General features: G+C 48.3%; 4 protein-coding genes across 4 annotated transcripts; 2 read left to right on the top strand and 2 right to left on the bottom strand.

Annotated features, from left to right (window-relative positions):
- Positions 1-718: 718 nt before the first annotated feature.
- On the top strand, positions 719-1,669 carry KVR01_010269 (uncharacterized protein; the record flags this gene model as incomplete). Its single annotated transcript, XM_044789140.1, has 1 exon — positions 719-1,669. One exon carries the CDS (start codon positions 719-721, stop codon positions 1,667-1,669), a length of 951 nt encoding a protein of 316 aa, XP_044640428.1.
- A 5,630-nt stretch (positions 1,670-7,299) lies between these two features.
- On the bottom strand, positions 7,300-8,092 carry KVR01_010330 (uncharacterized protein; the record flags this gene model as incomplete). The annotated part of the gene is made up of 3 exons (XM_044787654.1): positions 7,300-7,727; positions 7,790-7,981; positions 8,044-8,092. 3 exons carry the CDS (start codon positions 8,090-8,092, stop codon positions 7,300-7,302), a joined length of 669 nt encoding a protein of 222 aa, XP_044640489.1.
- A 3,694-nt stretch (positions 8,093-11,786) lies between these two features.
- On the top strand, positions 11,787-12,401 carry KVR01_010253 (uncharacterized protein; the record flags this gene model as incomplete). Its single annotated transcript, XM_044786820.1, has 2 exons — positions 11,787-12,273; positions 12,370-12,401. The coding sequence occupies 2 exons, from the start codon at positions 11,787-11,789 to the stop codon at positions 12,399-12,401; spliced, it is 519 nt and encodes a 172-aa protein (XP_044640412.1).
- Positions 12,402-13,557: 1,156 nt separating this feature from the next.
- Positions 13,558-14,939, bottom strand: KVR01_010433 (uncharacterized protein; the record flags this gene model as incomplete). The annotated part of the gene is made up of 3 exons (XM_044788129.1): positions 14,648-14,939; positions 13,995-14,581; positions 13,558-13,929 (listed from the first exon to the last, which is right to left on the bottom strand). Exons 1-3 carry the CDS (start codon positions 14,916-14,918, stop codon positions 13,558-13,560), a joined length of 1,230 nt encoding a protein of 409 aa, XP_044640592.1. The 5' UTR covers positions 14,919-14,939.
- Between the last annotated feature and the right edge of the window lie 2,341 nt (positions 14,940-17,280).

Raw genomic sequence — 17,280 nt, forward strand, 5'->3', positions numbered from 1 at the left:
TGTGGCTCCTATGACGACAGCTCCAACCTCAGCGAAGTCTCTGTCCTCATTCGAGCCCTTGCAATTCAGATTGGGTTCCAGTCGTTTTCGACTACACACACCTCTTAACGCCAAGAGCCTCTCCTAGTTGCCGTCCGAAACCCGTGCGTAATCCTATACGACGCCTGCAGGTGCTGACTTCAACAGCCAGGGCCGAAGGACTACAAGCGTAACTCATTTTAGAGACTTGCCAGCGCGGCCTCAGATTTCCGAGCACCAAGCTAGCCAGTTCCCTTTCACTGTCAAACCAGACAAGAATTGAACAACCAGGGCAGGTAGCACAACACTCTTCATCTCCCATCCCGCTCAACAAACGATATGGCACCCTTTAAGTTGAATTCTTCCAGATTTACAACAGCGTCTGATTCCGTGATTGGTGTACCAAACATTAGGGCGCTGTCCAGTATAACGTCAGCGCGTTTTGTCCTGAAGTCAGCGCTAGATGGGCGCTGTGCGAGCACCCCGGGTGCTAGCTGGATATATGACGATAAAATGCTGGGAAAGGGAAATGCTAGAAATTAATCCAATGAATATAAATAACGGGCACTTGAGCATCCGAGAACGCCGACTCCAGAGTATGCCAGCTCACCTGAAAACCCATAATAAAGGAGCCTTCTCGTCTACACAACACTAATAAGACGCACGAGAGAGCGGGAACCGCGACGTCTTGAAACAAAATATGTCGGAATTACTCGTCATTACCTGCCCAAGCGGGAAACAATGCGCCCACCTCATCCCCTTGCTCTACAACAAGGGCCGGTGGACGCTCCGCCTTGCCGCCCACTCCCAAGCATCCCAGGAGAAGCTCAAGTCTCAGTATCCTGACGCCGAGGTGATCCCAACCGACCTCAGCTCCTTCAGCGATTGCCAGTCCCTCCTCACGGGAGCCACCGCCGTCTACCACGTAGGCCCGTCCTTCCACTCCCGCGAGCGCGAGATCGGGTTCAACATGATCGACGCCGCAGTCGCGGAGACGAAACGGCCGGGCAGCGCCTTCAAGCACTTTGTCTTCTCGGGCGTGATGGGCACCCAGATCCGCAACCTGATGCAGCACGAGCTCAAGGCCCTCGTCGAGGAGCGGCTGTACCTCAGCGCCGGGCTCAGCTGGACCATCCTGCAGCCCGCCAACTTCATGGACTTCTTCCCCGTCGCGCTGCTGGCGGGCCAGGAGCGGCCGGTCCTCGACAAGCTGTGGAGCCCCGACGCGGCCAACAGCATGGTCGCGCTGCGCGACCTGGCCGAGGCGGCGGCCAGGGTCCTGGACGAGGGCGAGCGCCACTACTTTGCGCAGTACCAGCTCGCGTCTACCCTGCCCACGTCGGAGAACGAGGTCGCCGGGATCATCGGCAGGCATCTCGGGAGGGAGGTCAGCACCAGGGCTCCGACTTTTGAAGAGGGTGCCGGGCGTGTCCTGCACTACTTGTTTGGCGCGGCGGCGGCGGAGGGTGACCCTCGCCCGGATATCACCAGGGATGAGGCCGAGAGGTTCATACTGTTCTCAAATCGCCGAGGGCTACGGGGTAGCCCCAATGTGTTGAGGTGGCTTCTCGGCAGGGAACCTACTACCGTCGATGAATGGGTTAGAAGGGAGCTGGAAGCTTTGAACAAAGAAGCCCGAGGGTTTGCCTAGCTTTCGGGGAGCTTTTCATGGATATAGAGAGGGATATTAGGCTCTCGCGTGTCTCTATAGGCCCCATGTATTCCTGTCGGTCAATTATGGTCTCAAACTAGAGCATGAGGCCTTGTGAGTTGAGGATTTGATACATGAACCATTTCATACATGAACGCAACCAGGTTCGAGGAAGTACCAGTGGCAGCAGTTGAATGGTCAGGACTTCCAAAATGGTCGTTGGCCCGTCTTTGAAAGACTCATAGCTTTGGGAAGCCTTTTGGATCACAAGATGCGGTATGAGATAATTCAAGGGGGTTGTCAAAACCATGGGCTTGTTGACTATCTGGGCGGATTACTATGCAACCTCCATACGTGTAGCTAGGTACTGATCTCGTACTCATTTGAAGCACCAGATACTATGTTCCCACCAACGGCATCATATAAAGAACAGCAGCTATCGGTAAAAGGTGATAAAGAACCCACCTGAGCAAAGTGTTTCAGCCGGGGTTACATGAAGGCGCCGGCTGTTGGAAGGAGGACCAGAGCCTCTTCTGCCGCACCATAGCGACTCCCGAGGTCGACTGCCAGGGTCCTGGCATTCGGGAAAATGTTGACTGTCCAGACATCACGCAACATATCGGCTCCGAAAAGCTTTCTTGGCTCTTCATAACATGTTCGGAATTTTTACTGTTCACGATATTTCAGAAGAAGAATGTCTAACTTTAAGCATCCATACACACAGTCCAAAACTTAGGCAGGTAGGATTTTGGGAGACCCTGGAGGGCCTAATTGATGGAAAGTTCAAACAGACCAACAAACATTGGTAGGGACGTTTTAATTTTCATAATGCTTAACAAATGCACGCTATTCTATTACTTTTGTTAATGTGTATCGGTGTTTTGTATTGCCAATCATTCGGGAGCTTCATCCGCATGGAAGCTTCGGTGATGTGTCTCCCACTCTCGCCCGCTGTTAAACGATACCGAACACCCGCTTATGCAAGGATAAACACGCTCGTTTTCATGCCTGTTACTGATATGTCGCTCCACATATGCATGGCTTTGGAAGCCAAACTCGGGGTGGTGCCTAACACAAGCAGTCACTGGACAACGCCAAGACGTGCTTGTGTGGTTTAGAGGGTGGTAGATGCGGGTACGGATTTGATGTTTTCTCAGAGCCATTTTGAGTTTAATCGAACTGGTTTCGTCTTCTGAATCTGAGGATAGGATTACTACTTCGACGTCTGCAGGTATAACAAGTGGTTGTCTTGGCCGATTCTTGGTTACTCCTGCTTTTCTCCTGCCATTATTTGCGGAACTGGTTTCCTTGCCCGTCCTATGTCCCGGCACGTCCTTGCTTGAACTAAGATCATGACTTGGCCCCTGCGGCGATGTGGCCAGTATTGTCGGCGGAGGTACGTATACGTGACCAGCGCTTAGCTCCCGAAGCCCTTGTTCAGCCCGTTGCCGTTCTTCCTCCTGGAGATCCTCATTTTGTGATGTGAAGAATAATGAATGCAGGTCGGCAACTCTCTTGCGGTCATCTCTCATCTTTTCTGGTATTTCGAAGTTCTCTCACCTAGTAAGGGTCAGGACCTTTTGGAGAATGGAGGAAATGGTTGGGATTATGGCGAGGCTTGTCAGTTGCGGACAATGTCTTTGCCGAGGCGACCGTGGGCATTAAATATGGCCCATTGTTGTATTCTTCCCTTTGTTGTGTCACGGCAGGGGAACTCTTATTGTTCATTTAGAATCACAGTTTGTTGTCCTTTGCCTCAATTAATCTATGAGACATAAAGCTGTACCGGCCACAAGGGCTACCAAATAAAGGAAGTCTTAGCTGGTTAGCAACATGGGGTCCGGTGATTTACAGTGTTTTTTCACTCGCCACTTGACCTCGTCACTTCTATCGGTGACGGGCAGAGGGTTTGAAACTACGATACCTGATTCATGAACCTGGGAGGGTGGTTATAACTAGCAGAGTACCTAGGTACTTAGACATGTGCTTATAAAGTTCAGCCTCCGCACCAACCCGAACCTTACACAACTCTATTGATATCTAGAGCATAGATAGGTCCTATGGAAGAATGAAAGTTGCTTGATAGCTTAAATTACTATAGCTAATTGGTCTGCTCTATCCATTTCATGATGCTGAAACTCTCTTAACTGTCTGCTGCTTGTTGCCTGCGGCTGGTTGGTCCAGTGGGCAAGCTGCAGAGCAGTGTGGCTGCCAAGCCCCAAGGAGCGGCCATGATGGGCGTGGTGTGCCGTGCGTGTAAATCTGCTGAAGTATTCCTCATCCAGAAATGAAATGACTCTCGCGTGGATTTCTCGGTTCCGGTTGAATCCAGACACCTTGTTCAAACGCGGTGACTTCAAATGCAACCTTGGGCAAAATGAGGCCATATGTAGTACGTATTAGCTTCATCCTTAACAAAAAGTGAAGGTAAGCTAAGATTGTTTCTCATTACACTGTTTTAAGGGCATAAGTGGTCACCAAATGACAGGCTCGGGGCGTAGACAGCGATTTACGCAAACATCCTTCCGGTTTGGTACAGATATCCCAGATATCCCACCAGGCGCATCATTGGGGTCAGGCTACCGTAATGGTCATTCATCCTTGGCCAACCCCCAAGGATTAAAAAATGGTGGACCTGCCCCCAAAACCATCCATACCTCGTCATGCTGGTTTATTTTGCCGTTACTAATTAGATAAATTTACAAAGCTTATTACTACTGCCTCCTGTTTCAAGGCCGGTCGAAGAGCTGGCCTGTCACCTCCCTGTCGACCAGAGGATATCACCCTACAATAAAGGATCTATAATCATCTATTCATGCAGCAACAAAGAAACGCTGAGGGGTGGCTAACTCTATGAAAAATAAAGGATGACGCCGAGAGAGCACGGCTGACTAAAAGCGCAGCTCTCGTGGGATGTCATCATAGACGCTTTCGGCTCCTCTACAATGCATCATGCTCAGGTGATATCTTTTCCACCCTGGCAAAAACATCCTTTCGGTTGGACGGTAGTGCCGAAAAGGGGCTGAATAAGCGTGAACCTTAGGATTAAGTTTGGAGTCTGGATTCAGCTGTGAATTCAGCCGCACAAATGGAAGCACGCAAAACAGTCAGGGTTCACACCGACATCCTGAGCCCCGGGGCTGGTCAACTGCCCGCAAATCGGTGTTGTTGACAATTATGGCTTAGTATCATACAAATGACATGTATGGCCTATAGGTTTCCTGCTTTTAAGCTTTCGCATTTTAAACCTTGCTCTATCTGAGCTTCACAACCCATACTACTATGTACCAATTACATTCGTCTGTCTTGGAAGTGATGTACAGATATGCTATCCATTTTCAACCAAGGACTTCACAGTGCAGGTACTCCTCACTAGAACTATCCGTAAGGGTTCGCATGTTAAGCGAATGTGGAGCTGCCCAAGTGAAGTATGGCCCCAACTCTTCTTCGATCACTCCGTCTCCATCGCGTGGATTGTTCAGCGAAAACAGGATAGAAAGCTACGAGCGTCCCATACCATTCCCGACATTCCCGGCCGGCTTTACATGAACGTTCAATCCCTATCTTACTCAGTGCCCTCCAAATGCCCCAGATTTCCCGTTTCGCTAGACAACACGCAGCTTTAGTTTGTTCTAATAACCCTTGTGGCATTGTTGTGGCATTGTTGTGGCCAGTTCTACGCTTCAAAATGCCAGCCGTGATCATGCGGTGGTCGACCTTCTAATGCTACGTCAAGCTAGCTGTGCGATAGCTTGCTCATCCAACGTAGACGGCAATATCCCCGACATAGTGGTCTCAAGGTCTTGCCACCTGATACAACCCCTTGTCGTGGCCATGACGAGGCTTGCCTGACCAATATGGTTCGAGTAGAACGGCGTGTGCCGTCAGCGGAACGGCTTCTGCCGTGAGTGGAGCTGCGGATGCGTACATTCACTTACTCCATCCAGTTGTGAACCGGCGTGCAATCCACGTGCTGATGTGAAGCATAGAGCTAGTGCGAGGCGCATTCCACTCGCTTTCAGTGCTGTGCTACTTCAAGTTTGATAATGTTGGGGAAGAATGCCTGAGGTAGCAGAAACCACAATATGAACGACCTCGCTACATGAACCCGATATAGGACCAATTGAGCTTTCCAGCTGAAAGCTAGCCGTGTTGGAAGCTGCACCCAAGAGGCACACTACTGTGAAGTCTGGTAACTTGGTGACACCGAATAAACCGATAAGATCGCTTCTGGTCTTCCGTTTCTCTCCAAAGCCGCATGAAAAATGCATCAGTATCCGTGTATGTTCTGGTCCTTAAATTAGAGCATGAAAAGCTATTTTGTAACAATACTAATGCCGGGAGATCCGCAACGGTTGTTTAAAGTTTGATAAGTATTCAGCCGGCAACAGTTCCTCTTCTCCCGACGGATGACCAGATGAGGCAAATTTAGTTAATCCCATTGCTTAGCCCCAGGCTGGTTGGCTCTCCTTCCTTCCCTCATCCCTAGGAAGTGAGAGCACGGCAGCATGACGGAAAATGCTGGAGCCAGCAGGACGGCACGACAGCAAGTTCTCGGTGAACAGATTAAGGAACAAGAATCTCTGCTTGAAAAACCAACGATCAACAGAAACGTCGAGAGGAATGGCCTTAATCAATATATCCCCTGTAGAGCCCGATGCCCAACAGACCTACTTCTACCCCTAGCTGAAATACCCATGAGAGTCTTTCGAAAGAAGCTTCAGCTAACCGTAAACCATGTTCAGAAAATGACGTGTCGGACTGCTGCTCCTGATAGACCTGCTCCTGTTCCCAACCCCTGTGTGCCCTCGCTACGGTCTACATAAATAGCCATCTTGTCCGCCCTTTCAAGACAGCTTCTAATCAGATCAAGTTATTCCATTCCATCTTTACTTCATCCTTCGTATATCTCTATCTCTTCATCAATCATCTTGAAACCCACACAATGCAATTCAAAGTAATCAGCGACATGATGGCTCGCGTCATTGTGCTAGCGCTCCTCGGGGCGGCTCAGGTACAAGCTTGTGGAGGTAAATGTGGCCCCCAGCCCTGTTCGACATCGATGCCAGAACATAATCTAACACTGGATGGTTTAGAGCCTGGCGCAGCATGCTCTAGCGATGCTGACTGTTGCAAGTCTTGCTTCTCGGATGGAACTTGCCTCTAATATGGGCAAACAAGCGCCTGGGTTCTGTAAGTCTCAAGTCTAAGATCACTAGTCGTTTTCCATTCTTACATGTCGAACTAGAAAGGAACCATATTGGACAGTGCAAAGAGAACCATGGACCTGGAACACGAGGAATTGAAGATCCGCCAAAGCCGACAAAGCCGTCTGTTATGCCAGCTGGAGATGTACAGTCATGGTTTAGTCGTCCCTTTGCCAATATTACTGTCCTATTTTTAAACGCCGTTGTTCCACTTGTGATACTTTGACTCATCATGTTCATTTCCTTCTGGTCACCTGCGTGTGATGTAGTGCGGTTGTTTTAAATTTACGGTGGGATGTGCAGACTAATCAAAAGACGTTTTGCGGCCCACTGTAGTTTGAGTAGGTAAATGTTTATTTTGGTGTATGACTCCAGAGTGCGACCCCGTGTTGCTATAAAACTCATCGCTCAACTAGAACCCATCTACTGCGATGATGTCGTCTGTGTCTGACCATCGCCAAGCACGAATGACCAGATGCTCGATCTCCTCCTCCCGGAGTCTGTATCAACGCTCGGCCGTCTGGCCAAGGACTGTTGCAGGAGCCTCTCCGAATGATCAATCTCGTTGTGCCCAAATGTCTGCTGCATGAACATGGCGGTTAGAGCCAAGACCCGCCAGGTGTTCAACTTCGTGACTGCATTGGAAAACCACCATGACCCTTCTGAAGCCAGCGGCACGGATCCAGGACAGTTTTTGAGGGACCAGTCGTACACCGTCTTTATCCGGCCCACTCTTGCCTTCTCGTAGAGCCTCAGGCGCTCGTTGACGTCTTCGGGTCTGGTGCCGAGGGGAAACATGGTGGCGAGTGAGAGTGCGTCTTCGATAGCCATGGAGGCCCCTTGTCCAACGTCTATAAGTAGACTGTGAGCTTGACGCTGGTAAAGCAGCTTATTTAGTATGACTCAAACTCACATGGCTGTAGAACATGTGCAGCATCACCAAGGAGAGTGGTCCTTCCCTTGACCCATGTCGGTAGCGGGTCAAGGTCAGACAGCGCGAAGACTCTCAGGCTGTCGTCGGTCTCCCCTACCAGCTGTTGAACTTCTGGACAGAACTTGGAAAAGGCCTGAACCAGGTTTTCCTTGTTCCCATCACTATTCCAGCCTGATTGTCATCGTTAGTGCAACAATTAGGATTATGTCTTGACGGAAAGGATGGGTACTTACTATCCTCCTCAACCACCCCAACTGCGCTGCTAGGAACATATGCAATCATGTTATAAACCGTATTGTTCGAACATGGATAAACTAAGAGCCTGCGATCAGTGTCATCCCATTGTAGCATGCATCCTCTGTTTCGGACCACATGGACGGGCCCTTTGTCGCCCAAAGCTGCGGCAACTTTCTCGATGGGTGCGAGCCAGCGGAAGGCACTGAAAGCTGTTGATTTAGCTGTTGCTCCCGGGGAGACTTGCCCCCGTGTTATAGACTGCGGCCAACGGTCAGTGAGGTTCGAACAGGGATAGCGCTGAGCGCACATGAACACCGTCCGCCCCGAGCAGAACGTCACCGTGAAATCGTCGGCCGTCTGCTAAAGTGACCCTCCCGTCATCCACATCGATCCTGGATATCTTGCACCCGGTATGCAGCACTATTTCCTCTTGAAGCGCCCTCTCCTTGAGTGCGTTATGAAAGGCGTGACGTTGGACGAAGTACCATTCCTGTGAAAATATAAGAATGGTCTATTTTAAAGCCGGGAGAGTAGAACCTGATACTCACGGATATCCAACCTTTACGTCTGTTGGACAGATCTGCGTGGAACAGTAAATTGCCACTCTGGTCGTGGCGAACCATCTACACCACAAACAATATCAGTTTCAGTTTCGCAACTATTGTGACCATACAAATACCGCACAACAGAAAAAGGCGTAAAAACGATACTGACATGGTGGACTAAATCCGAACCGAAGCTCTCCGGTCGGAGACCAAGCTCGTTCAGTAGGATAGAACAATTGGGCGATAAAGCGAGAGCAGCTCCCTGCTCCGTCACGAACTTGGACTTTTCAAGCACCTGCGGCACTCCTTCAGCTAATGCACGAACCTTTGCAGTGGAATTTGGGGACCTACGACGACATGATGGCCCTTCTGCTTCAGCGCCAGAGCAGTTGAGAGTCCAGCGATACCTGCGCCGACAACCACGAACGACAGACTCCCAAATGGGAGATCCGGCTTGGTTGGCCGCCTTGCGTAGTAGCCCATGGGTGCGAGAACGTGCGTGACGCAGCGATTCACGAACCTGAGGAGGGCTCCCAGGGCATTGAGAGCAAAAGACATCTGGACACACGGTGGCTGGTGCCTTGCGTGTCAGCGTTCGGGTGCTGATTGTTTTGGTGATGCACAGGCTGACCTGGCTGACTGCACACCTGACAAGTTGAACATTGCATTCGAGGCGCATTGGCTGTCGTGTCGGCGCGAAGGAGCGGCAGGATCGGATCGGTTGGTTTTGGCGCCGCCAGCTCAATCCCGGGAGCTGCGGAGAAGCTGAGGGTTGTTGGTGCATTTTCTAACCTTCCAAGGTTAGGAGGAAGAGACCTATAGCCACCAACAAATTCAGCCCAAGTACCAAGCATACAGTTGCAGTAATATTTTACGTTATCAGCCCTGGAGTCTGGAATCGCCTACGATAAGGTGCCGTCGTCTCGGCATGACTGTGAGAGTTATTACGAAAGAAGGCTTTATTACTTCATGAAAGGCTGTTGGAGTGGCGTGCCCAGGTGGGCCTGATCTTGAGCTCTCCGCATATGGGTCCTCAGAAAAGGCAAATGTCGAACTTGCACCGGCAGTATTGAATTGCGTAGCATGGGAAGCCTCCTATACTAGTACAGACGGCCGGGTGAAACATTGGTACCCTTGGTCACACAGCCTTATCATTGATGGAAGAGCAGCGGTATTGGGAACAATGATGGAATTCTCCCTGGCCCCTCCCAGAAATTCAGTCCTCAAGCTGCAATCAGATGATAAGTCGGCCAATGAATGCAGAATGTGAAGCCTTAGGCATACTATCGTCGCAATCAGACTGCAGCCAGACGAACTGTAAACGTCAAAAAACTCTAGACTGAGACAGCAGTTCACTGTTTGAAGTGTGTAGCATAACATTTCAACAAGGTCGAGAGTTGCGTGCTAAGAACCCCCGAGAGTGGTGCGACTGCAGTTCTCTATCCATTGCTAACAAAATGAAACCATTCAGCCACAGGGCCTGAAGATAGTCCATGTAAAATAGCTGGTGATTGCGAAACATTTGGCCGCGAGGGTTATCAACATGATCGCCCAGGTGGGTATCGAAGTATTTCTAATAATGACCGGTCTTGCTGATTCTCACACCGTCAAGATTTATTGACTTGTCAACCACATCATTTTTGACGCTATCGAGGGCCATCGTGTGCGGCCATAACCTAATCACAGTTGGTTTTCGAAGCCGGTGACAGTCGGCTGCAGATAGCGTGGGTATGAGGTTGTTTTAGCTGTGGAACATGGTGCAAGCGCAGGAAAGCGTTTCCCTTCTCTTCCACAGTGTCCTCAGTTTCCGTCTAATTCAGAATTAGAGAACAGGCTCAAAGAATTAAGTCTTGTTTCGCGCGCTTATGTCTCCACTCGTGATAGAAGTAGTGTTTTCGCCTTTCATGGTGAAGCACTATCGTGAAGCCATGTGTCGCCTACTGGCAACGGAAGTCGCCTAGTTGGAGGTTAAAGATTGAAGTGGTCCCCCCTCAGGCGCACCATTTGTAATCAAAATTGCCTGTAAATCCATTTCGCATAAATGCATGCGACTCTCCCCGGGAAGAGGTGCCGGAATCTTCTCTTTTTCACCTGTAACACACACAGAGACCGACCCTTTGCCCCAACTTCCTCGAAAATAATAGTGGATTCTGCGATATCAAAGCCCCCCTCCATCTCCGGCGACCATGTTCAGGGCGGCTCTTGTCGGCTTCGCCGGTGCCGCAGCCGTCGGCGCGATACCAGCTACGATCCCTACGGCGACTCGGGACCTGTCCGGAGCGTCAATAGAATGTTCATTGAACAGTGACCCGTTGGCTTCCGAGTGTCACGGAGCAGACGAGCATGGCCAAACAATGCAAGCCGGATTCAAGCCGGGCACGGATCCTGACTTTTCTGCTGGTTGCAGTTGGGAGGAAGGGTGCTATTTAGGAGCAGATCTTTCCGACATCCTCGGAGATGGCGCGGGCTGGCTCGACGGTGAGATTGATGACTCTTCGAAGATGACCAAAAATCGCAAGCGTTCGGACGTCACAACAACTGTCATCACGGTTGTGCCACCGGCTAGGACCACGACTGTGTATTCAGGTCTTCCCACTAGCACAGTTCCAAGCTCTGCGCCACCAACAACTATTACCATCGGTATACCAATACCGACTACCACAACGGTCTATAAGACCGACACCTTTACACAGATCACGACAGACACCTTCTCGGAGACCACAACATTTCTAAGCTCTGCACCACCAACAACCGTTACCATCGAAATACCAATGCCGACTACCAGAACGGTGCATACGACAGATACCTTCTTGGAGACGACGACAGTTCAAGGCTCTGTACCTACTGTTACCGTCGGAGTACCGATGCCGACTACCACAACGGTCTATAGGACCAGCTCCATCAAAATTACCACCACCTTAGCGCCACCCACAAGTACCAGCTCCACCAAATCTACCACCACCTCAGCGCCAGCCACAAGTACCAGCTCCTCTACCACATCAACACCGACGTCGACAAAGCTGCCGCCGCTGCCGCCGAAGCCCACGCCTTCCTTTCCATTTCCATTCCCAGAATTTGAGTTCACGCGCGCGGACATCTGTCAGGACTGGAAGATGCACGTGCCGGGCGAGACAGATCGACCGTGGGCATTGGGCCTCTTGGTGGATAATATTCTCTATGGCGAAAACTTGAGAATGATGGCCGAATATTGCACGGCTTCCTTGGAGCTCTTTCAAAAGCACAGGAATGATTATATCGACTATATGGATGGCCATGTTGATGAGATCAATATAGCGTACAGACTTACACAGGACGTGGACTGCACCATTAAGGGGCCGCCCTCAATCCCGGACAGATTTGCCAAATGGCGCGACGAGTTGAACTATCACTTATGGAACACGTTTAAGCCACGTGAAAGCTACGAGAAAGTACTTCCAGAGTTGATAAAGGAACTGAAAGAGGCAAAGCTGAGGGCAGCCAACGGTTTCCAGGTCCCAAAGCTGAAGCCTACCTCCAAAGCTGCCCACTGTTCTAAGGCCGAAATACCCTTTGACAACGACAATGATGAGATCCAGTACCACGAACAGTTGCACGACTTGGAATTCAACGCGCCGTACCACCTGCAGGCTTTCAGTGGATCAAACCGCGACCTCTACGTGTCATACATGAAGAAACGCCAGGGTGAGCTTCAAGTGACGGTGGACGCTCTCCTGGAGGTACAGTGCTACGCAGAGAAGTCTGACGACCCTCGCTTTCCCAAGTATATGATTGAAACAGTTAAGAAAATGGTGAAGACACTGAAGGAATGAAAAAGGACCTAGAAAATCGAAGATCAATCCTGGGGAGGGAGGAAACGAGTGTGGTTCATGTCAAATGCAGATGCTAATTATGATTTCCACTATCTTTTTATTTAAATACAGTTAAAAGAATAATGTTGCCATACTAATTAATATTAAAACCCTTTAATCTTTATCTTTATAACATTAAAGGTATTCACACTCTATCTATACTTTATATATTAAATTAAACTATAGTTATAAACTTAATTATAATATAAATAACTTATATTTTAATATATTCTTAACTTTATTAACTATATAATTATACTTATATTTATAATTATACTTATAATTATAACTATATATATATATTATATAAATAGTTCTTAGTTTTTATATAGAATGTTTTATTTTTATAAAATCTTTTTAAAATGTAATATGATTCTTCTCTGCCCATTACTACTTTTATATGGGGTTCCTTTACTGCACCTTTGCGGCGGTAATATTATCATCATGAATGACAGACACATCAAATGTTGTGGCCGCTTCGGGTTGGGGGCTGAGGTGGGCGACTGGGCGCACGGGCCACCTGCAGCCTCTGAGGCCCTAAGCTCTTCTGGCGTTAGAATCGTCGAAGGCTTCCTTCCTCCCTTCCTTTCTTTCTTAGACAGACCAGGTATTATTCGAAATTCTACAATTCAGAGCAAGCCTTGAGAGCTTCGCCTCTCTTATGTCCCTCCCGTGACATCAAACATCAAGGCACGCTACTTTTATAAAGAGACTGCCGAACGGTAGCGCCCATGCCAAATTAATCAATTCAAGCCTGCCATGAACAACCATAGACGCGACTATTTCAGTAGGTACCGAGCCTGAACTTTTAGCATCCTCAATTCAAATCTTGGAATCCTTTCTCGCAGGAGGGTCTCGAGCGCTGGTTATAAGCTAGATGCGTGATGGTGTATTTCATCTGGAAGAATTTCAGGTAACCCTTTGAATACTTTTTGAATCGAGCGAGTTTGGTATTCATATCATAAATAGTTTGCGATTGATTATGAGCTCCTTGTGGCTAAATAACTCCGGCGGCACAGCCGAAATATAATATTTCACATACCTCCGCGTGCATTATTAATTACAGTCTCTCAGTGAGACCTGGGAACAGTCGAACTTTGTCCGCTCAATTCATCAATCAGGACCGCTTCAGGAGCCCACGCTTGCATGGCTTCCGACCTCCCTGGTTACCAGCAGCCTGGGCCCCATTCTGCGTGGCGGTTTGTCCGTCTTGCTGGCTAGGGGTTGGCAGGCCACCTTGTCCAGAAGTTGACCCACTACCTTGCCCAGTAAGCATTCCCATCAGGCCTGAGAGGTTGTTTCCGTCCATGACAGCCTTTGCGAATGGCTCAATCTGACGCGTGATGTTCATCCATGTGTTTAGGACTGGCTGGTCGGGAGGGTTGAAGGATGGGGCACTCGGTTGTGGCAAGACCTTTGTGCACTCCGTCAGGTTGTTGATGTTGAACACTCCCAGAAGGCTCAGTCGCACGTACTCCCTGGCGTAATCCTATGAGACAGGTTAATTCGGAATTTCCTTTCACCAATCCGTCATATATCAAGAAGTAATCGTACCTCATTCCAGTGCTGTTGTCCGCCGGGGCCTGCAAATTCCCTGAACTCGGTCACGATCCTAGGATCTTTTGACAAGTTGATATCACTCTGGAACTTGAAGACCCTCCTTGGGGCGTTGCTATCGAGCGTCTGCTTGTAGAATAAGACGTCCCAGACGCCAGGGGTGCTGTCCTGGGGGTCGCCAGCCCTCGCGGGGTCGACAAACCTCTGCTGCGACGTCGTGTGCGCGCCCAGGAGGGCAGTGAGACCATGCGGCTCAATAGTCATGTTGCGGAACAGCGAGATGAGGTTATCCGCGCTTGCAAACGGGCTGGGTAGCAACCCGTCCGGCGCCGGGACGGAGCTGTCCTTCCTGCCCACAAAGGACCTCACCCGGGGACCAAGGGGACAGACGACCGTGGCGGTCGTGCTCGCCATCTGGATCAGGTCGGCCATGCCGGCCCCGTACTCGTTGTACTCGTCGAACCAGTCCTGTAACTGGGCCACGATGGGCTCTAGGCCGCGGTTCGGTGGGCGTGTCATTTCCTCTGGCGCGAGGACGATGCTGCCATCGGCCCCACCCAAGGGGCTGGTCGCCTTGGACCAGCCTGCTGCGTCGTGGAAGCCAATGCGCACTGCTTGTCGTGCTAGGTCTGTGCACCTCCCTGAGGGGCCACGGAACTTGGAGGCCATGTCGGCGGATATGTAGTGCCAGATACAGCAGGTGTCTGCGGCACACTCGGGAGTGTCGCGAGGCGGGACGTTCGGGTATGCCTCGTTCGATTGTCCATCCTCTCCATTGTCGGTAATGATGTTCTTGACTGAGCGACCAACCGGGGTCAGCTGTGAGTCCGTGAGGTTCAAGAGGTCTCCGATGAGCTCTTTCGAGTCAAATTGGGTATCGTTGTCTTGTCGGGCCTTGATCTCAGAGAGAACCTTGTTCATGCCTGGATAGGCATGGGCAAGTGTAGCCGTGGCGGCACACGAGCCCACAATAGTGCTGAATTTCATTTTATTATGATGCTGAGAAGCGAGAGTACTGAATATAAGAAGGCCCTGGACGTTTGAGGGCTCACCACTGTGTGAAGGCGCCGTGTGTGGCTTCGGACGTATAGGGAATAGAAACGAATCCAGTTATAAGGCTCTGCGGGAGCAAGCGAATGCAAAGCCAGTTGGCAATGAGGGACAATAGCGAGAGGAGGTGGTGATGGGTCACCACTCGAAGTTCCTCTCGCTACGGCTGGATCTATTTGTATTCATCTTCAGCTTTGGCCTCAAAATGTTGAGTTATATTTGGCTGACTTACTCCTTCGCTCTTTTCGCCAGGGAATGAGTATCATAGCGCAGTGCATGAGGTGTTGGGCGCTCGGACAGGGCTAGATGCCATTCCAAACATCCATTGCTTATTCTGTATCTTATCCCCTATTGTTATTCTTAATAGACTTGAGCGCAGCTGCTTCTGGCACAGTCTTTGGGACTGACAGCTCTGGCATGTCTTGGGTGATTTAATGAGACAGGGGTTGAAGGCTTGAGAGCACGGATTAGCTGACGGCTGATCTTAGCCTTCCCAGGGGTTTTCACATGTGCATGGCGTCTACATATACGCAAAGACATCCTCTAAATACCCAAGCCACCGCCCTCGTACTGAACGTCCGAAGGGCTGAAGTGTGCACGACCTCTCTCCTGACCGCTAAATGCCGGTGGTCTGGGTTCCAATTCCGGACCCGACCCGTGCCCTGTCCCGTTTATGTGGTATAGGCAACCGTTCCATCGGGCGCTATACTCTCTTGAGTTATGCGTAGATGGTGCACGGGTAACCCCTGAGCTACAACGCTATGGTGGCCGTGCAGTAGGCTGCTGGCCTCCAATTTCCACCATTCCATCGGACTTCGTGCTGCATTCAATCATTGCTGTCAAATACGATCCATTCGGGGCCGAGATGCTGCGCTGCGAATAACACATTGTTGCATGACTGCTGCTTTGACAGAGTCACTCGGGTCATGTGGAGTCATGAGACAAGACGAGATCCTGTTTCTAGTCACATTTTCAGGACCGCCATTCTCCATTTCATTCCCCATGTGCAGGTATATGTGTTCCAAGTGACATTATTACATAAAATCCCTCAACACCTGCAACGGGTGGCATGATTCCATGTCCGTAATTACCCGGTCATTTGCTTTCTCGTCTGCACCGCCTTGGAAATTTATAGCAGTCCCTCGTCGCCGTGCCTTGCATCAATACATTTCCTAATTGCCAGGATACTGCCTAGCTGTGGAAAACTTTTCTTTCTCGCTTTCTGTGGGGAATGGACACCTGGAACCTCACTCGCACCTGTTGATGGAGCGCTTGCTTCTTGCCAGAGCTCTGATCGATGGTGAGGTCTTGATCACTACAAGGTTTAAAAGTTCTTTTCGCCCTGCCAGGGCATGCAAACACGGCGCCCCATCATGCACCTTCGATGCGGTTCTATACTAAAGGACTTTATTGCCAACATGTCTTGGACTAACATTGGAGGAGAGTTAGCTTCAGCCACATTATATTTTTTATTTAACTATTTAACTATTTATTATCTTCTTAACTTTTAAACTAACTATTAGTTTATATTTTAAATATATAGTTAATAATTATTTAATATATACCCTTAAACTTATTTATATATAATAAAGTTATTAACTTTTTATATAAAGCTTCCTTTTTTATTATATTCTTTATATATTATATAAAAGTAGATAAATCCTTAATAATAAAATAATATATTTAAAAAAGAAAGTTTAATTTTTAAATACTTAAACTTCTACTTTCCTTATATAATATTTATTTAATATATAATAAATAAACTTTATTTAAATTTTTAAAAGAGTTTTAATTCTTTTATAATATTTATATAAAGTTTTTTAAATAAATTTATTATTATAATATTATTATTCTATTAATAGTGATATATTTAAAATAATAAGTATAATATATTTAATTTATTTAATAAAAGTAGATTTAAATAGCTATATAATAAATATATTAATAAAAACTAACTTATTAAATCTTATATTATAAAATTCTTCTTTTATAAACGTTATTTTAAAACTATTTTAATCTTATTATATAACTACTTTACTAATTATTAACCTTTAAACTATTTATATTAATAATTTTAAGATAATACTATTAGAAATAATACTTTTAACTTTATTTATATAATATAAAGCTTAACTATCCCTTTTAAGTATAAGGTTAAAAGACTTATAATTATAATTTTCTAATTAATTTTTATTTAACTATTTTATTATATTATAACTTAATCTAATCTTTA

This window comes from Diaporthe batatas (assembly GCF_019321695.1).
Source record: "Diaporthe batatas strain CRI 302-4 chromosome Unknown Contig00013, whole genome shotgun sequence".
NCBI lineage: Eukaryota > Fungi > Ascomycota > Sordariomycetes > Diaporthales > Diaporthaceae > Diaporthe > Diaporthe batatas.